Below are 19,649 nucleotides of genomic sequence, written 5' to 3' on the forward strand. Positions count from 1 at the left end.
GACACAGCACTACGCATCAAGTATGTCAAGCAATGAACACGTTTTAGACCTGTCCTATTTTGCGGGAAAGGTTAATGAAAAAGAACGATGTGAATACTTTCGAGTCTCTTGCAACCAAGAGAGGTGAGCGCACATGCGCCTGGATGGTCCGGTAACTAAGCACTGCACGTAGTCTGGGCCTGCGCAAGTGCCTGGGAAGGAACACCGCTGGTCTGCGCCACGAGGCCAAAACTGCCAGAGATGAAGAGACGGCCGAGACCCATGCTGACGGAGTCGAGCTCCTCAGAGCTCATGATAGCGCCAGCCAGTTCGCCCTCCTCGGAGAAGATGTACACACCCTTGTAGCACACCACGTACACGTAGCCGTTGTCGTCGACCTTGATGCCCTTAGCGTAACCGTCGTCGGTCTCAAGCTCGGGATGAGCCGTGAAGTTGAAGAACACGCTCGAGTTGCTAACCGTGCCGTCGTCTGCCATGACGTAGCTCTTGACGTACGAGTTGCCCTTCTGTGAGTTGGTGATGTACATGATCTCCTGGGATGGGGAGAAGGCAATCTTGTTCGGGCGCGTCATATCGCAGTCCACCAGCTCCACAGACTGACCCGTTCCATTACGCAGCATGTAGACACCGTTGAAGGGGATCTCGCGGAGCGGGGAGTTGTCCAGAGTGTCGCCGTTGAAGTCAGCGTCGCTGGTGGCCAGACCGAAGGGGCTGTCCGTGAAGTAAAGAATGCCGTTGTTGGCGTACTCGGCGTACGTGGGGCTGTTGAACTTCTTCCCACGGTACGTCGAGATAGCATCCACCACCTGGCCCTGACAAGCATTGTCCACAGTCTTGTAGTTAAGCACACCAAGAGTACGGCCGCCAGTACGAGCGATCACAATGCGGTCGCTCGTTGGCGACACGGTAATGCCACCGCAGCCCTTGTAGTACACGTTGTCGCAACCCTCGGGGTGGTTCTGCAGAGAACAACCCGTCTGGTAAGCCGACACTGTAAGCGTCGTCGTGGCCGAGCACACGCCGTCCACATCTACATCAATCTCGGTCGTGGAGCTAGACGAGTTGGTGACCGTGGCATCGGGCACGTCCTCGGCGCTCCACTTCCAGATGGCGTTGCCCTCGATATCGCAGAACAGCACGTCGATGTTGGACGTGTCCGAGCTGCCACTGGACAGGAAACGACGGCTCGGGCTCGTGTAGCCGCTGATGACCGTGGGGGACGTGTACGCAGACGCGGCGGAGGAGCTCGACGAGCTGCCGGACGATGACTCAACGACGGTCTCGACAGTGCTGGTCTGCGACTTTAGAGAGTCCACGTTCGACGACAGCTTCGAGTTGTACGTCGTCGACCAGAAAGACGATCCCGACGCGCTGCTCGTCGTCGTGGACGTCGAAGTGGCCGTCAAGGTGCCGCTGCTGGTAGAAGTACCGCTCGAAGTCGACGTGCCGCTGGTCGTCGACGTGCCGCTAGACGTCGACGTGCCGCTGGTCGTCGACGTGCCACTGGTCGTCGACGTGCCGCTGCTGGTCGTGCCGCTCGTGGTCGAGGTGCCACTGCTAGTAGTGCCGCTGGTTGTGGTGCTGCTGCTTGTGGTGCCGCTGCTTGTGGTGCCACTCGAGGTGGAAGTGCCGCTGTTAGTAGTGCCGCTGGTAGTAGACGTGCCACTGCTCGTGGTGCCGCTAGACGTCGAGGTTCCGCTGCTCGTGGACGTGCCCGACGTCTTGTCGCTGGTGGTGGACGTGCCGCTCGTGGACGTCTTGTCGCTGGTGGTGGACGTGCCGCTCGAGGACGTCTTGTCGCTGGAGGTGGACGTTCCACTCGTGGAGGTCTTGCCGCTGCCGCTGGTGGTCGTGGAGCCGCCCGACGTGGTGGTGCCCGAGGTCTTGCCGCTGCTGGTGGTGCCCGTGCCGGACTCGTCGCCCACGTTGGTGCCGCTGGTGCCCGAGCCCGAGGCGGACGTCGAGCTCTGCTCGGACAGCAGCTTCTTGGCCTTGGCCTCGATGCTGGGGAAGACCTTCTCCTCGAAGTAGGCCAGCTGCGCCGCCTCCGTGGAGCCCCAGGCCTTGACCGTGTCCGGGTACAGCTTCTTGTACAGCTTAAACAGCGCCGTGGCCTCCGTCGTCGTGTCGGCGGCCGCCAGGAGGTAGCGCGCCGCGTGCTCCTCGAACAGCTCGACGCTCACGAGGCGGCGGCCGCCCTCGAGCGGCGACGACCACAGCAGCGCCTGCTCCAGCTCGGCCAGCGCCTCGGTCTGCGCGGTCTGCGAGGCCTGCGCGGCGGCCAGCGCCACGGCGGCGAGCAGCAGCCAGCGCGTGCACCTCATTCTTTCTGGGTCGCAGCCGGCGGGAGATAGAAAACGGGTGTCAGAACCTTGTCCCTGATTAACTAGGGCGTTCGCTCGATCGAGCCTTTTGCTTTGTGACAGACGCTAGCGATGCGCCTTTGCGGGAGGGAGCTCGCCTAAGTACGAGTACGCAAGGTGCGTGCATCTGCAATGGTGCAGAGCCGTGCGCGCCGCTCTGCCCAATTTTTTGACAGCATGGAGCCTGCCGAACGGGATGGCGGCGATCGCCATGCGGCCTGGCAGGTGTTTTCTGTTTGGAAGAAGAGCGGAGGCAGCCAGCGGCGGTGGTGTGTGGCGCTGCAAGCCGCGCAGGCGAAGCCTTGGCGCTGCACACCGAAGGTTCTGGGGAAAGGATGACCGACGCCGCCGGTTGAAGTCGGAGACGCGGTGGAATTCAACGTCGGTGGCTACATTCTTCAGTCTGCTCAAATGTTCGACTTGGGCAGGGTATGCGCGATGATAGGTTTCGCCACTTGATTTTGGGCGACAGTTTTTTTTTTTCAATCGGAGGAGAATATCCGGTGGCATTTTTGAGGCCAGTGCGACTGGGCCGTTATATCTGCAATGTGGACATCGCGATGGAAGGTCGTCGTGTGCGGTGCTGCATCTGCGAGTACTGGCAGGCGCTGCTCATACAGCACTCGTCTACGGCGACCACTATCGTTTCCGCAGCGAAGCAGAAAGCAGGCACACTGGCTGTAGCTAATTGGTGTGTGCAACTTCGTTTTCTCGGCCCGAAATCCGGAGGTCGGGGTGCGTGCCGCGTGCGCCACACGCGAGCGTTTTGTCGCGGCAGATAGGCCCAAGGCCAGCGGAGGCTATCGATTGTCAGGGCCTTCTTGGGGACGCGAATACATGTATGCTGCCGCTCGCCTTTTGCCGGTGCTTGGGAAGCCTGCTTGGACAGTCGATGGCTCCTGATCAGTCTCAGGACTCAGGGTCCGTGTCAGGAGTGATTCCCATCTCCGCGGAACTTGGTTTACCTAGTCTACATATTTGTGAGCGCCGTGGTGATCGTTTGGTCCGCAGCGCGGCGAATTCAAGCCTCACACTACAGAGCGGGACATGGCCTCGCGGGCCTCGACTTCCACGGTCTCAAATACTGGGCCGCACGTTGTGGTCTCACTTCAGCCCACACCTCGCGCGCGTGTTATGGGTACAGCTACTTCGGACAGAAGTTCGGTGGGTTCTAGAAGCCGTGTCTGTCTGTGTGTGGCTTCGCGGCAAACGTCGGAGCTGTCCAATCCACAGTGCTCCATTCGAACGCCCATGGCTCCAGCGTCAGCTTCGAGGGGGGAAACGCCCTCGTTCCGTATCCACGAGATCGGAGCCCAACTTCGCATGGGACACGGATCTGTCCTCCACCGACACCCCGCCCAGTTGGACCCTTCGCGCACAGTACCCACCGCGTGGTCCTCCGCGTCGTGCAAGCGGAGACTCGACTTCCACCTTGAAGTTGGCGTCAGAGTGATGGTCTCTGGCCTGCCATTGGCTCCGCGATCTCATCACCCGCATCATTCCTCGATTTGCCAGCCAGGGCTCAAGTCGCGCTCTCCCTCCCCCACATCGCTGATGGACGTCAAGACGCGCGGGCTGCTGAGCGGCGTGTACGCCGGCGTGGGCCTCGTGTTCGCGGCGTCGGCCAGGTTCGACTGGCTGTCCAAGGGCGCGGCCGCCGCCTTCCTGTCGCTCGTGTGGCTGGGCTTCGTGCTGGCCATCTCGTGCACCGAGTCGTGGCTCAAGTTCCGCGCGCCCTTCATGCCGCGCCACCTGGCGCTGGACCTGGGGCGCACCATGTTCGCGGCGCTCAACTCGGTGGAGATCGGGCTCTGCGTGGGGCTCTGGGTGCTGCGCTACGCGGTGCCGTCCGAGGCGAGCGACGCGCTCTGGCGCCTCGTGGTCGCCACCTTCCTGCTGGCGCTGCAGGCCGCGTGGCTCTACCCCAAGCTGGAGCTCACGGCCGAGTTCGCGCTCTACGAGGAGCTCAAGGAGCTGGACGACGAGAAGCTCTCGTTCAACCAGAAGATGCAGTTCGGCGAGATGCGCCACAAGGTGCAGATCCAGGACAAGCCCGCCAAGATTTACCACGTGCTGTACGTGGCTGGCGAGCTCGTCAAGGTCCTCACGCTCGCCAGCTTCGCGCTGCACTTCCTCAAGGCCATCCCGGCGTGAGCTGTCATAATATGATGGATATTATCCAGCAGAGCAGAGCAGAGATCAGTGGTCAGACATAGTTTGCTCAACATTACCTTGTGAGTGTTCAGTGATTGGTTGGATTATTGCGTGGCCCGGATCAGTTGTGGTGTGTCAACAGAAGTGCATGCTGCGGCGGACCCGGTCGGCGTCGGCATCTCTGGCGGCTCGTTGCACCCGACAGCGCTCTATCCGCTGTGTGTCCAGTCATAGCAGCGGTACCATGAGCGGTAGCGATTCGGATGCGGCTGCAGCGCCAGCCAAGCAGCCGCTGATCATGCAGTACTACCTGCACCAAGGCATCATCCGCCCGGAGGAAGCTGCGCAGGTGCGGGCAACGCTCGAGGCCCCGCTTCCGGCCTGCTTCCGAGTGAACCCGATGACCTCGGTCGCTCCTCGCATCATCGATCGGTTGACGAACGAGTTTCCAGAGGCATTTGCCAGTGTAGCGCACCTTGAAGGCCAGCCGCTGACTCCGCCGAGGTGAGGTGCAGGTATTCACGAGTAGATGAGCTTTCACGCGCTGAGTAGGAGTTTTGTTGGTGCATTTAGGGAGCTCTCGTGGTATTCAGCCAAGAATGGTCGGGCCTGGCAATTGGACTGCGGGAAGGCAGCGCTCTCGAGGGGAGCTCGCGACAACAGTGCCATTCAGGACTTCCGAGCTTTCCTGCTGCACCACACCGCTGAGGGGGACCTCAGTCGCCAAGAAGCGGTGAGCATGGTCCCAGCACTCTTGCTGGATGTCCACCCGCACCATCGCGTCCTGGACATGTGTGCTGCTCCTGGATCGAAGACGGCGCAGATTATGGAGGCGTTGGTCTCGGATGCGAGAAATGCGGAAGGCTTCGTCGTGGCAAACGATGCGAATGAAAAGCGCGGGTATCTGCTTGTTCACCAGCTGCAGCGTCTGGGGTTGGATAACTTTGTGGTTACGTGCCATGAAGGACAAAACTTTCCGGGACTGTACGACAACTCCGAGCTGTTGCGTACGAATGTCTTTGATCGCGTTCTGTGTGACGTTCCTTGCAGTGGTGATGGTACTATCCGCAAAAATCGCAACCTGTGGGGTCGTTGGGCTCCAGGCAGTGCCCTCACTTTGCACCCGACGCAAATTGATCTCGGACTGCGCGCTGCTGCTTTGCTTCGCGACAATGGCGACTCTATCATGACATATTCAACCTGTTCAATGAATCCGGTCGAGAACGAGGCAGTCGTCGCTGAATTGCTTCGGCGTGCGGACGGCGCGCTTGAGCTCGTGGACTGCTCCACGATGCTTCCTGGTCTTATCACGCGCCCCGGTGTCACCTCGTGGAACGTAGCTTGGCAGGCTCGCACAGCAAAGGGCGAACCTCGAGCTCCGTTGCAGTGGTTCGATCGATATGAAGGTGTGCCCGACTTCCTGCAAGGCTCGCGTATTCTCCGTTCCATGTTCCCACCCACCAGTGAAGAGGACCGCAGCATTCTCACTCGTTGCATGCGCCTCTTTCCAACGGATCAAAACACGGGTGGCTTCTTTGTGGCTGTGCTCCGTAAAGTGCGTGACGCTAGCTTGCCGGGAAAGACCCAAAGGGGCCTCGATAGCTACGAGGTCGCTGCTACGATAAGTGGTGAGCGCAGGCCTTCGCGTCGAGTAAAAAAACTAGTGGAACAGGGAATTGAATTGCCACAACTTGTTGAAGCGATCGAACAACCTGCCAAGGTGGAGAACCAAACGTACTCCAAGCTACGAGCCGACCACTGGGAAGAGATCAAGGAATTTTATGGCATTTCGGGGAGCTTTCCACAGGTAAGTACTTGCTCTGATGCACACGTAGTAGTGTATTGCAGTTGCTAACATTCATGCATTTATTTGTCGGCAGGAAAATCTGTACTCGCGGTCCGAAGGCACGGCGTCGGTTTGCCTCGTGAACCCCAGCATCCGCTCAGCAATTTTTGCGGGAGAACACGCAAATGTACGCTAGTTCATTCGCCTCCGTGTTGAGTTGGGCTTCATACTGACGCGTGCTATCTCCCAGATCCTCGATACGGGTTTGAGGGTATTTGCTCGAGTGCAGGCTGCTGGCAAACTCGTGTTCCGACCCACCGACGAGGGTCTGGAGCGTGTTTTACCTTTCATTAGCAACCGGAAGGCCCCAGCTACGATTGCAGACCTAGTTGCGATCGTGACAGTTCCTGCGAATAACACGAAGCAAGTTGCTCTGGGTTTGGAGCATTTCAGCGAACCGCTTCAAGAGGCGGCTGCCGCTGTGCGGGAGGACTCCGGTGTTGGTCCCATGCTCATGGTGTTACCGCTATCCGAGGTGAACGCTCGCCAGCTCCCCGCTGCTCTTCCTGTATGGCTTGGCGATAAGACGCTAACGTTGCTGGTTGACAAGCATACTCGTGACCGCCTTGCGCACAAATCACGTGAATAGAGTTCGGTAAAGAGTGTTATGCGTGTTCATTGTCCTAGCTTCTCGTCTGTGTTGTTCGAGATTTCTCGATTGAGTGGAGCGTCCCGCGCGACTGGAGCCGTCAGAACACCCTTGCGCTGATACTGCTCCACAAAGCTGATGAGGTCGGGATACAGGATAGTCTTCTCGGTTACCTCCGCTGGAGCAACAGTTGAATACGAACCGTTGTCGAGATGATGAATAAGGTTGTGGCGGAACTTGGGGGCCCCAGTCACTTCATCCAGAGCAGCTACGAACGAAGCACAGTACGTCCTCTGTCGCGCTGTGTAACGGATAAGGAAGCTGCCAACACGGTGAGGCTGACGTCGTGTCAATAACTCCTGAGCTCGTTCACGCGAGATGTCGCCATGGAAGAAGCTCTGCAGACCCTCGGCACGCACGTGAAGAAGCCGCCGGGCTAGCTGGAAGTTTTCGTCTGCTGCAAACGCCGCTACAAGCTGCATGCAATCCTCCCCATGGGCTTGCTGTGAGGTACGAGGCAGTAAACGTTAGTACCGTTATGATGCAATGACGACAATTCAGAGTTGCTACCATCAAATGATTGCAGGCATTGCGGACGATATAAATCTTCGCCTTGAGTTTCTCGTCCCCCGTAGTTTCTAATTCGTAGCTGTAGGCAACACATAATACGTTAGCAAGAAGCGTAACAATAACTAGCAAAGGCACTTCGTACTTCAGGTTGACAAACTCGAAGGCGTTGCTACGTGTGAGTGTTTGATACTCGCGTGCTGCCCAGCGACCCAAACGTTCGTGTCCTGACGCTGCATCAACAAAGAAGTCTCCCGAACTGTTGCTGTCCTGGACCCAGTCCAGCACAGACGAGTGAAAAGGTCGCAATAGCTGCGAATCTGCATCGTACCCCGCCTCGATGCAGAAGAGGGAGCCCAGCACTGCGCTCGCATCGCGTTGTTCGTATACATCCCACTCCAGTACACGCGCCAAAGTTGCGAATGGCAGTGGCTCGTAAGCAGAACAAAGCACCTCGAGTACTGGTCGAACACGCTGCTTGTATATATCATGATCGGCGAAATGGCTCGCGAAGAATTGTTGCAAATATGCACCCATTCCAACCGGTAGCTCGGCCAGCTCATGAAGACGTAGGCGCCCTTCTGTGATAGCCTGGACGACGTTGACGGCATACAGGAAAAGTCCTTCCGAGCGGCGTGCTATCAATTCGACTACTTGCTCCAAACCAAACTCGTGGTTGTTGTCTGGGGTACCATCAACAATCTGTGCTGAGGCTTTCGCGAAATCGACTTCACTTAAAGGCAGCTTCGAAAGAGAGAGGTCAAGATATCGGCGGATATCATGGTCATTCTCCTGCTGATAGTGATCAATCACCACATCGGCAGGGTCGAATGCATGCAGCTTGGATAGCACGGGAGGGTCTTCTCGACTCAGCACCACTACCCGCACCCACTCTGGCAATCGCGACACAAGCGCCGGCAACATGGACACCAGACATTCATCATCCTTGGTTTCTCTCCATGAACCTCCACTCAAAGGTGGCATTGATGGTGTAGCTGACGCCGACGAATCCGAAATCAACCACTCGATACCGTCAATCAACAAAACTAGCGACTTGTACGTTGTCGGCCGTGCAATCGCATTAAGAGGGCCAATTAGCAAGTGCGCTACCAGTTCTACAAAAGAAGCAACGGGGACCATCTCTTCCAGCGGCTCATGTGACTGTAAATAGTGAGCGTACTCTGGTAACTGGGTCGTGAGCTGGTAGGCAAGAGAGAGCACACATCGCCGGGCATTACGCGTTTGCTCGTCTTCTTGTAGAGCAAAGTGAAATGCCGCGATCTCTGGACATGTTTGTACCATTTGAGCCGCCACGGAAGTTTTGCCAGAACCAATTTGCCCAATCACCCAGAAAACGCGTCGATTGATTAGTTCTCGTGTTGGTGACGATAAAGTCGATGACAAGGGAATCGTAGTTGTGGATCCCTGGACCCACTGCTGAAACTGCTCGAATAGCCACTGTCGCCCGACGAAGCGCTCCGTAAGCTGACTAATTTGCCGCTGGAAGTTGAATGGGGCCAACAACGAAAAAAGTCGCGCTTGCTGCCCTTCGTGGTCCAGCGTTCCCTCTAACGCCGATATGAGCTGACCCTTGCGACTTTCGTAGCGGACAGTATTCAAGCTGGTAGTAGACCCAGTATCACCACCACTATAATGTAGGCAGTCTGTCATATCAAGCCACTGTATTCGGCAAATGGAAAGCGGGATTTCACAGGGACGGACCAGCAATGGCACAAACCCAAGTCCTGCGCTCATTGCTGCTGACACATCGTTCAAGCTGACGCCATGCGGGCGACCCACGCTCTCGGCTGTCAATAAGAGAATAATTTTGCCGTCTTTCTCCGCCGATGCCCACTGAAGCGCGTCTTCGCGAGAACTGTGTACGGAGCTTTCAAGACCAACACTATCTGATGTAGAGCTGGCAGCGCTATCGTCAGTCAATTCGGACAAAAGCAACACCGGATAAACGGGGAAGCCCGCATCAGTAAGATCGTGGTAAATCTGCCTTGCGAGAACGAAGCAACTGTCATCATAACTGAGCACGTAGCGAGTTTTTCGAGAAGACACGGCAACTTCTTCTCTCGATGTATCATGCGTGACATCTTCGGGGGCAATTGCAACTGTACTCGCGTCTTCTCCTGCCGCAGTAGCAACTTTACCTGCTTCTCTGCCGATGTCAACTGGGGAGGATGGAGGAGAATGAAGCCCCGGTACATCTGTCCCCCCGCCGATCACACTATCGCCACTTTTAAGGTTTGCATTGAATGCAGGCTCGCTCTTGATTGATTCGTCAGCAGACGCCTTGAGAAGAATGGACCCACCGCGTGTAGGTGACATCGAAAGAGAGGGAGACAGCAACCGGCGCACGCTATTGCCACGCGATGTGTCGAGATGAGCACCGTCAAAACCCGGGAAAAGACTCAAGTTTGCCAACCCGGCAATAGCAGGGACTCCATAGCTCGTCATTGAATCGAACTACACGCAGTAAAAAACAAAATCATATCAGCGCAAAAAGCACCCAGCATCAAAGCAACGCACACCATCGGGTGTTTAGTCCGCGGAAGTTGAACTCGTACCAATTCCAGCATCGTGTACAGTCGCTCGGCCTTGTCCAAAAAGGTTTGCGTCTCCAGACATGACTTCATGAGGTCTCGCCACTCAGGGCTATCCTTCGCGTGCGCCTGCTCCGCTTCTCCCGGGACGCAATCTCGCATGTCGAAGAACGGCAGCATGGCGATACTCGGGGGCGGTGCACTCTCAGCCACCATCACGGGGAAAATGTTCAGCCTCAACGAGGCAGCGCGTGCGACCTCATTGAGGCAGTAGCCGTCCGGTCGGCGCAGCGCATGGGGCGTCATGACCAGCAGCACTCGGCCATCCTGGCCAGCGTCCCGGACCCACGACAGACCCCCAGCGATGCCCTCTTCCCAGTCAATTCCGGCTGACAGCCTCTCGATATCCAACCACACCACATGCCCACGCCGCTGCACTGCGTAGCAGCACGAAAGCCCGTCAGTAGCCACGTTGAAGTTGCACCTAAATGATTGTAGCATTTCTAACATTGCGCCTTCAGGTGGAAGGCAAGAGCTTGGAACCGGTCGTGGCCATCTGCCACACACGGCAACAACAATGAATCAACAGTGTAGGATTAGTTTGAAGTGGAATGGGCCCTCCGCGACAGAAACGTAGTATAAATTGTTAGAGTAGTTAATGATCTTTGGGCATCACGCCGCCGCGCTTACACGACAGGAAAATCTTGAGCCGCGCGCTGGGCGTGTAGCGCAGCGTGTGCACACAGGAGGTGGCGACTGGAGGGGGCTCCTGCTGCCCTACGTCGCCGTCAAGGCGAGTCGCCGCCCCGCCGCCGTGCATCCTTTAATCCTTTATATAATTTTTCGCCTCAAGATTCGTACGGGTTCCCACGATACATTCGTGCGACCTTGGGTCGATGTTTACTGCCTGCAACATGACAGTTGCTGGCAGCGCACCTCAACCCGATCTGCACCGTACAGAAAGCTTCGCCACGCCAAAGCACATCCTGGTGGAGCGCGGTGCGCGTTGGGCGTGTCCCAATTGCTCATTCTCCTTCATTCTCTGCGTGACGACCACACGGTTCGGTTCACGTTGGTCCGACTTCGGGTCGCTGATACCGGTAGACGATGGTCTCAGCTGTCGCCACCATCGCTTTGGTGCTGGCAACGGCGGTCGAATCGGTCGATTCGCGCTCCATTTGGGCGGCGCAGGAGCTCTTCGACGCCCACAACTGCTCGGGCACGCCCGTTGCTGTCAGCCTCGCGACGGTGGCCAGTTGCTCGCCCAGCGAGTGCGCCTCCGTCGAGATCAACAACGCGACCCAATTCGTCAACCTCGAGTGCAACGTCACCGACCGCTTCGCGTACGCCGAGGAGGTCTTCGGGCAGTTCAACTACATCGTCGTGGAGGACTACGCCGATGCCGGCTGCGAGAATTTGCGGCTCACGACGGTGTTACCAGCCACCGGGAGCTGCGGTGAGTCGACGCTGTATGGAAGCTACTCGATCATCGCGACGCTTTTCGCGAACGGGTCCGCGGTGATATCGCTGTACAACGACGGCGGCTGCGAAGGGGACGCGTTCTTGGATTTCATCTTGGACAGCGGGAACATCTCGAGCGGGGACTGCGTCCAGAACTACTACAAATTCTACACTAGCGCCAGCACGACGGGTTTCGGGGATGGATCTGTAGGCGTAGGTTCAGATTCCAGCTCCACTAGCAGCTCGGTTGCGCTGGGGTCAAGCACCAAGTCGAGTATCAGTACGGTAGCCATCGTCTGCATTATTATTGCTGCAGCCACGGTCGGATTCCTGGCCGCCATTTTCATTTGGAAACGACGGTCGCCGACGGACAAGCTGAGGACCGATGATCCCGATTGCGCTGCCGACCACGACAGCTATACGTCGCTGCGGGGAATGCCGAAAAACACGGTGTTCAGCACAGGGTCCAACAGCTCCTACTCAAGAGAAGCTAGAGAGCAGCGCAGCATCAGCTACTTCTGGGACGACGATGCGATCGCGGCAGCCCGCGTCGACCGAGACAAGATCGATTTCGAAGGCGTGATCAGCCGCGGAGGCTATGGACAAGTCATGTCGGGCTGGTTCAACGGTCAGCACGTCGCTGTGAAGATGCTGCTGCCGGAGAACCGCAAGAGCATGAAGCACTTGACTGCGTTCCTGGAAGAGGTGAAGCTCGTGGCGATGCTGGAGCACCCTAGGATCGTTCATTTCGTAGGAGTAGCCTGGGACTCACTCTCCGACCTGTGTCTGTTGACCGAGTTTATGGAGGGCGGGGACCTGCGCACACTACTAACTTCTTATGAAGATCAGAATCTCCCGGTCGGCTTCAACAAGACCAAGGTGACTATTGCTCTCCACATGGCGCACGCGCTCACGTATCTCCACTCACTGGATCCGCCAGTACTACATCGTGATCTCAAGTCGAAGAATGTCCTTTTGCGCGCCAACCTCGACGCCATGCTCACGGACTTCGGCGTGTCACGTGAGCATGCGGATCACACCATGACTGCTGGCGTGGGCACGTCACGTTGGATGGCGCCCGAAGTCGTGTTGGGGGAGCGTTATGACGCCAAAGCCGACGTGTTTTCCATGGGTGTGGTTCTGTCCGAGCTGGATGTCCACGCTTTGCCGTACTCCCACGCGAAGGATGACAGCAACCCAGGTCGCAAGATACCTAGCACGGCGATTGTACATTTGGTGGCGATGGGAAAGCTCCAGGTTGAGTTTTCGGATGGCGGACAATCCTCGTCGATGGCGGAGCTGGGATTGGCTTGCGTTGCAGTTGACCGGAACGATCGCCCCACTGCGTCCGAAGCTCTGTACAAGCTTCACACGATTTTGACAAATGAGTTTGACAGCGGTACTGCATGTGCTAACGTCAGCAGCAGCAGTTGAGACTGTCAACTTGAGAGAAATAGGGGCTAGGATTTCTGTGCGAAGTATTGAACTACATACAACTATGACAGTTTGTTACAGTCAAACCTGTTTATATGATCCTCCCTATTTGAGCCTTGCCATTTATTTGATGCAAGCTTTGTTGCTACCAAATATTTTACTTAGTTTTTGTATAACCGCTGTTTATATGTATACAAGGTATATGAGTCACATTTTGGAGGACCAAATTAGGTCTAACCTGTTTATTTGATTCACACTGTTCACGACCACAGACTCTTCAAAGCCCCCACTGCTCAACGCCCAACGCCCAACGCAAGCCCCCTTCCCTCGCAATGTCTCCTCGCACCTGTCTGACGCTAGAACAAAAGCTCCAAGTGCACCTAAAGCTCAAGCAGAATCCTGGCATGAACAACCCCATGCTCGCTGAGTGGATTTGACAGCGATTTTATCGAAGTGGGAGGGTGCTGTGAGCGCTAGTGAGTATCTGGTAGTGGACGAGGACGTGCCTGCGCACGAGTCAGATGTGATAGTGGACGAAGCAGCAGGAAGTGATGCAGTTTCGCAGGACGAGCAGGAGGAGGAGGAGGAGGACCAGGAACCCACAATTCAACCTGCCATCGCTCTGAGACACTGCATGGAGCTGTCTGCATTTCTGCTTCAATGCGGAGAGCAGACTGATAGAGAACGAAGAGCTTTACAGACCGTGACCGCTTTGGTTCGGGAGACTACGGTAAAGGCAAAGCGGCAGCGAATTATGCGCGATTTCTTTACGTGCACCACATATTTTTTTTAACTGAGTCCATTTTATATGAGTCATTGTTGTAGATGGCCACCAACGGGGCCTCATATAAACAGGTTTGACTGTACCACCATCGAGCCTTGACGTTTGAAACACAGCAGCGTGAAACCTCTCCTCCATGCACTGGGCACCATGGCATGGTGACCTTGCACACCGCGGGGTGCGCTCGCTCTTTCCAAGCGCAGGCATTTGCCCACCGAGATCGGAAGGTCTGCGGCGTTTGGTGGTGAGCTTGGTCAAAACACGCACGGAAGAAAGTCGTTTTTCGCGTTGATGGTTCAAAAGCCCGGGCGCCAAGGAGGTCTTGCTCCGTACATGCACACCTTCCCGTTGTGTCGCTCCGGCTTTGGTGATCGTTGATGTGGCGCTGGTGCCAAACGCCTCCCTCAATCCACCGAGATTTTGCCCACGATGGGGAAGCCGTCCGACTCCCAATCGCCGGGATCGCCCCTGCCCGATAGAGTAGAGGGGGAGCTCGTCGCCCAACGCTCATTCCAAGTTCACCGTCTTTCAGGCAAAGGCTCTGACATTGTTCACAATGTCGCTCAGCCGATGGCTGTCCAGGGCGTTAACGGTGTCTCCGCTGCTGGCGGTACCCTCGCTCGCGACGAATTGGTCCGCCGTAGAGCTTTACTCCGGTAGCCACTGCGCCGGCACGCCCAACGTACTCAAGCTGATCGCGACGGAGAACTGTGATGCCGACGCGTGCACGCCGCACGACCTCGGGGGATACACGCTTTTCGTGTCTGCAACCTGCAACGTCACGGACCGATTCAAGTACACCGAAGAGCTTTTCACGGGCTTCGACTACGTGATGATGGAGGAGTACGACGGCGACGGCTGCAACCACCTGCTGCAGACTTCTGTGTACCCTGCGTCGGGGACCTGCGAGAAGTCGTCAGCTCTAGCCAACACGACGGACATCGTGAGTCTGTTCAACAACGGTTCCGCGGTGGTCTCGCTTTTCGATAACGGAGACTGCGGCGGTGAACCCTCACACCATTTCGTGCTGGACAGCGATACGCTCTCAGACGGCGTCTGCGTGCAAGGCCACTACAGGTTCTACACAGGAACGGCGTCCGGTAGTACGGATTCCACCGGCTCGATGTATTCCTACGGTGGCAGTCAGCTCGATTCGGAGGGTATCAGCGGTAGTGCCATCGCCGGCATCGTGTTCGGGTCCGTCGCCTGCGTCGCGGTTCTGGCATTCGCCACGTTCAAGTTCATTCGTCTGCGTAATGAGGACGACCTTAGTAAGGACACGGGAATCGCAGCTCTCGCTGCGAGTTACGCCGGGTACCCGACACCCGAAAGCGCCTTAAGCGCGATCACTCTCGGCTCCGAGGCCTCGCAGTCACAGGGAGGTGCAGAGAAACCTCGGAATCGCAGTGCCCCAGTCTCCCAGAGTGGTCTGTGGGAGGACGAGATCATCATCACAGCCCGTGTTCCGCGTGAAAAAGTCGTAGTGAAGGACCTTATCAGCAGAGGAGGGTACGGCGAGGTGTACTCCGGACTATTCAACGACGAACCGGTCGCCGTGAAGATGCTGCTGCCGGAAATGCGCAAGAGCATCAGCCACCTGAACGCCTTCATGGCTGAGGTCAAGTTGATGGCCACGCTCAACCACGAGCGGATTGTACAGTTTGTTGGTGTGGCTTGGGACTCACTCACCGACCTCTGTGTACTGTCGGAGTACATGGAAGGCGGCGACCTCCGGACACTACTCAAGAACTGTGAAGAGCACAGCACACCCTTCGGTTTCGATAGAAGCAAGGCCACGATCGCTCTCCACGTCGCTCACGCTCTAACGTATCTTCACTCGTTGTCGCCACCGGTTCTTCACCGTGACCTCAAGTCCAAAAACATCCTGCTAACGGCTCAACTGGACGCGAAGCTGACGGACTTTGGTGTTTCTCGAGAACGATCCGACCACACCATGACCGGAGGTGTTGGTTCTTCGCGATGGATGGCCCCGGAGGTTATGATGGGGGAACGCTATGACGACAAGGCCGACATGTTCTCGTTCGGCGTCGTGCTAGCCGAGTTAGACCAGCACTCACTGCCCTACGCCAGCGCCAAGGAGAACAGCGATTCAGGGCGAGCGATGCCCGACCTGGCGATCCTGCAGATGGTGGCCACAGGACGACTCCGCATTGAGTTCTCGTCTGCAGCCCCCAAGGCGATCAGGGAGCTGGGCATGGCCTGCGTGTCCATCGACCCCGAGGCCCGGCCCTCAGCGTCTGACGCTCTGTACAAACTTCACACCATCCTATCTCGCGGACTATAGAGACCCATCCGCTAATATAAAGGAGCCACTGCTCGTATTTCTTAGATGCCTAACCAACCCTTCTTCCCTTTACGCTCCGTTTTCGCAGAGCTTGATAGCATTCCATGGAGCGTGGCCGATCGCGGCGTCGTTGGCCAATTCCAACAACAGCAATGCCATCAACAGCTTGTATCGTTGAATCCACGCCGTCGTGACGGAAATTTCCACCCGAAAGATAAGACATGTACACGTACATTACGACATTTAAGTCGCCACAGAGCTTCCGGGCAAATGTCTGCGCTTGGAAAGATCGAGAGCACCCCGCGGTCTGCGTTACAGCAGTGCTGTACATGTACATCATGCAAAGGCTTCACGCTTCTGCATTTCAAACGTTAAGCCCTTCCACTGCTCGAAGATATGTGTAGGTACATGCATGTACGCGATCTCGACTCGGCCAGTACCTTAGTAGTATATAGCTCTATTCCTCGCACAGAAATCCTAGCCCGGTGGACGTCAAGGACCTGGTACAGACACCATTTCTCTCAAATTGACAGTCTCAGCTGCTATCGATACTACTGGTAGTACATCTACCAATTAAAATCGTGTGAAGCTTGTACAGAGCTTCGGACGCAGTGGGGCGATCGTCCGGGTCAACTGCAACGCAAGCCAGTCGCAGCTCCGCCATCGACGAGGATTCTCCGCCATCTGAACACTCAACCTGGAGCTTTCCATCGCCACCCAATGTACAATCGCCGTGCTAGGTATCTTGCGACTTGGGTTGCTGTCATCCTTTGCGTGGGAGTACGACACTATGATGATAAGGCCGACGTGTTTTCCATGGGCGTGGTGTTGTCCGGGCTGGACGTCCACGAGCTGCCTCCCCTCCCCGTGACTTTGGAGTCCAAATTGGACGCCATAATAGCGTCACGCCATCCAACATGACGTGCCCACACCAGCAGGGTGTGATCTGCGTGGTCACGTGACACGCCGAAGTCTGTGAGCCTAGTATCGAGATTGGTACTCGAAAGAAATCAAAAACACCACGCTTTCAATACCATGCAGCAAAACATCCAAACGGTTGTCATTCAAAGCCTTGTGAGTACCTTGATGCGCAAGCGCGAGGGGTTCCTTCGGTTTTGCGCAGTATCTACAACATGTATTTGCGCGAGCGTGCCAACAGATCGGCCGCGTGAATCACACCCTGGAGCTTGCCACGGTGTGTGACGAAGAGCTGCGGGCACTTGTGCACCGATATGAGCAAGATGACATGGCTCGTGAAGGTATCACGAGGCACGTGGAAGTGCTCATCTTCCAGACTCAGAAGCTCGAGATGTACTAGGTCCACAACCTCGGACGTCTCTGATTCTGGACGAGATAACACAGCTGCTTGTTCGGGGGTTATACCAGCCACCGACACTGGGGTTCCCGTGGTTGCTGCAGTCTTTCCACCACGAAGACTGAGCTCCCAAAGAATAACCACTGCCTCTAATTCCTCCCGAGTAGCAACTCCCAGCAAGACCATGGTCTTCGCGTCATCAACAACGGGGAACACGTGAACTGTCTTGCCCTTCTTTGCCTTGCTAGTCACCTGCAGCAGGTGCTTGATTGATGCCAACGTTTGACGCCGAACGAGGTAGTATGGCGGTACATCACGCATAAGGTCACCGGCCGTGAGCGAGTAAGATATCTGCTTCGTGAGATCCGGCCACTGCGGCAAGTTCTTCTGGCGGGCCATGGTCTCATACATGTCGAGAGAGAAGATCCGCGTCACAGCCCGACCCACGATCACGCACAGTAGAACAGGAATCATATAGCTCAGCTGCCCAGTCAATTCAAAGACGATCACCGCAATGCTGATGGTGCCTGTGACGCCTGCCGTGAAGCTGGCGGCTCCAACAACAGCGTAGCCTCCAATTGACAGCTCTCCTTCACTCAGAATGACAACCATCTCGCCAAAGAGACGTCCTAATGCAGCACCGATAGCAAATACGGGTGTGACGATACCACTGGGCACGAAAACAGTCGCGCTGATGGCCAGGGACCAAAACCGAACAATCACATACGCGAACAAATTCAGCATCAGTGATGGCGAGGTCCAGGAGCTGCCAAAGTCTACCGACAAATGCGTGGCGGTGGCCACTTCATCCCTTGCAAACGTTTTCGTTGAGAACATGTCGTCGATAGTTTGGCGCTGCGTAAGCTGCATGAAACTTCCCACCGGGTACTCCACCAAGGAAAACAGGAGCGCCACTAGCGCAGCGTACGCGAAAGGCACCAAGCCAGGGAATCTCCCGCACCAGCGTAGCAGATATTGTTCCTCATACCTCTTCTTTATCTCGAGGACCATGCGGAACGACCGAACCAGCAGTGCGGCAAGCAGTCCACAAATCACTGCGAGCAACAGGAAGAACGCGATCTCAAAAGTCTCGTACGGCAGCGCGTCGAACTCCGTCGTGAAGAGTGATCCATACGAACCAGCGAGGAAACTGTTGAGTCCACGGAAAACCACAACGCCCACCACGGACGAGAAGAACGCACGCCAGTAATTGGACGTCACGTAGTACGACGTGGTGACCTCGATACTGAAGAGCACGCCGCCAACAGGAGCGCCGAACGTAGCCGTAACACCAACCGCGCACGCCGCCGCGAGCACGTGGTGCGTGAGGTCCTTCGAGTTCCGGATCTGCTCGAACAGCGGCAAGCGCAGCAGCTGCCGCGCGATGATGGAGCTCAGGTGCACGAACGGCCCCTCCTTGCCAATCGTCAAGCCGCTCCCCAACGCCAGCACCAAGCCGAAGCACTTGGCAATGAGCGCTCGGCCAGTGAGGTAGTTCGGGAAGGGGAACCCGCCCAAGATGCTCCTCATCTCGGGGATCCCGGAGCCCGCCGCTTCGGGGCAGATGAGCACTGTGCACCCTACGCCCAGCAACAAAATGAAGACCCGGAACAGGATGTAGAACAGGTACCCCAGCATCCAGCCGCCTCCCAGCGACGTGAAGCTCGCGTGCAGCTTGGTGACCAGCAGCACCCCGGCGTCCACGCTCCAGGCCGTGACCGAGGCCAGGGAGCCCAGCAGCAGCAGAAAGACCCACGAGCTCTGCAGGAAGGACGTCATGTGCTCGCGCTCCAGCAGCGAGCGCGCCAGCGGGATGGCGGCCGCCTCCATTGCCGAGGAGGAGCGTGACGCCGAGCTGTCACGCATGCCCGGGTCGCCCCGCGCCTCGCCCTGCCACTCGTCGTCGCTGTCGTCGTCGTCCAGCAGCTGCAGCGGCCGGTAGCGCCCGTTGAGCGGCGCCAGGTGCGCGCCCGACTGAGTCATGGCTGTCTTGGCTTGGTCCAGAGCTGCGGAGGGCGACCAGGCGTTGGCCCACGCGCTTAGAGCGCTGGGGTCCGCTCCCCCCGCGACGGAGGTGGAATCGGAGGTGGCGGTGGACGTGGCGCCCTGCTGACTCTGGCTGGGGTCGACGACGCGCACGGTTACGGTGGCGGATGCAAGAGACGCAGACGCAGAAGATGAGCCGTCGACCGGGGACTGGGGGGATGTGGGGGCCGCGCGAGGCGCCGGCGACGACATGCTTCGAGCACCAGATGCCGTTCGACTGTGTGGCGACTACCGAG

At 57.1% G+C, this 19,649-nt stretch overlaps 6 protein-coding genes across 6 annotated transcripts; 3 read left to right on the top strand and 3 right to left on the bottom strand.

Annotated features, from left to right (window-relative positions):
- Positions 1–155: 155 nt before the first annotated feature.
- IUM83_19145 (carbohydrate esterase) lies at positions 156–2,324 on the bottom strand (the record flags this gene model as incomplete). Its single annotated transcript, XM_067944180.1, has 1 exon — positions 156–2,324. The coding sequence occupies one exon, from the start codon at positions 2,322–2,324 to the stop codon at positions 156–158; it is 2,169 nt and encodes a 722-aa protein (XP_067785992.1).
- Positions 2,325–3,917: 1,593 nt separating this feature from the next.
- On the top strand, positions 3,918–4,517 carry IUM83_19146 (Membrane protein; the record flags this gene model as incomplete). Its single annotated transcript, XM_067944181.1, has 1 exon — positions 3,918–4,517. One exon carries the CDS (start codon positions 3,918–3,920, stop codon positions 4,515–4,517), a length of 600 nt encoding a protein of 199 aa, XP_067785995.1.
- A 244-nt stretch (positions 4,518–4,761) lies between these two features.
- IUM83_19147 (tRNA (cytosine-5-)-methyltransferase NSUN2-like protein) lies at positions 4,762–6,952 on the top strand (the record flags this gene model as incomplete). Its single annotated transcript, XM_067944182.1, has 5 exons — positions 4,762–5,021; positions 5,091–5,501; positions 5,568–6,324; positions 6,398–6,490; positions 6,554–6,952. 5 exons carry the CDS (start codon positions 4,762–4,764, stop codon positions 6,950–6,952), a joined length of 1,920 nt encoding a protein of 639 aa, XP_067785994.1.
- A 26-nt stretch (positions 6,953–6,978) lies between these two features.
- On the bottom strand, positions 6,979–10,891 carry IUM83_19148 (Ankyrin repeat domain-containing protein 50; the record flags this gene model as incomplete). The annotated part of the gene is made up of 7 exons (XM_067944183.1): positions 6,979–7,455; positions 7,523–7,601; positions 7,665–8,412; positions 9,841–9,994; positions 10,096–10,508; positions 10,580–10,627; positions 10,762–10,891. 7 exons carry the CDS (start codon positions 10,889–10,891, stop codon positions 6,979–6,981), a joined length of 2,049 nt encoding a protein of 682 aa, XP_067785991.1.
- Positions 10,892–11,178: 287 nt separating this feature from the next.
- IUM83_19149 (TKL protein kinase) lies at positions 11,179–16,105 on the top strand (the record flags this gene model as incomplete). Its single annotated transcript, XM_067944184.1, has 3 exons — positions 11,179–11,954; positions 14,315–15,129; positions 16,098–16,105. The coding sequence occupies 3 exons, from the start codon at positions 11,179–11,181 to the stop codon at positions 16,103–16,105; spliced, it is 1,599 nt and encodes a 532-aa protein (XP_067785990.1).
- A 1,073-nt stretch (positions 16,106–17,178) lies between these two features.
- On the bottom strand, positions 17,179–19,605 carry IUM83_19150 (Chloride Channel (ClC) Family; the record flags this gene model as incomplete). Its single annotated transcript, XM_067944185.1, has 1 exon — positions 17,179–19,605. One exon carries the CDS (start codon positions 19,603–19,605, stop codon positions 17,179–17,181), a length of 2,427 nt encoding a protein of 808 aa, XP_067785961.1.
- Between the last annotated feature and the right edge of the window lie 44 nt (positions 19,606–19,649).

Source organism: Phytophthora cinnamomi, assembly GCF_018691715.1.
Source record: "Phytophthora cinnamomi strain GKB4 chromosome Unknown Contig72, whole genome shotgun sequence".
NCBI classification, from domain to species: domain Eukaryota; phylum Oomycota; class Peronosporomycetes; order Peronosporales; family Peronosporaceae; genus Phytophthora; species Phytophthora cinnamomi.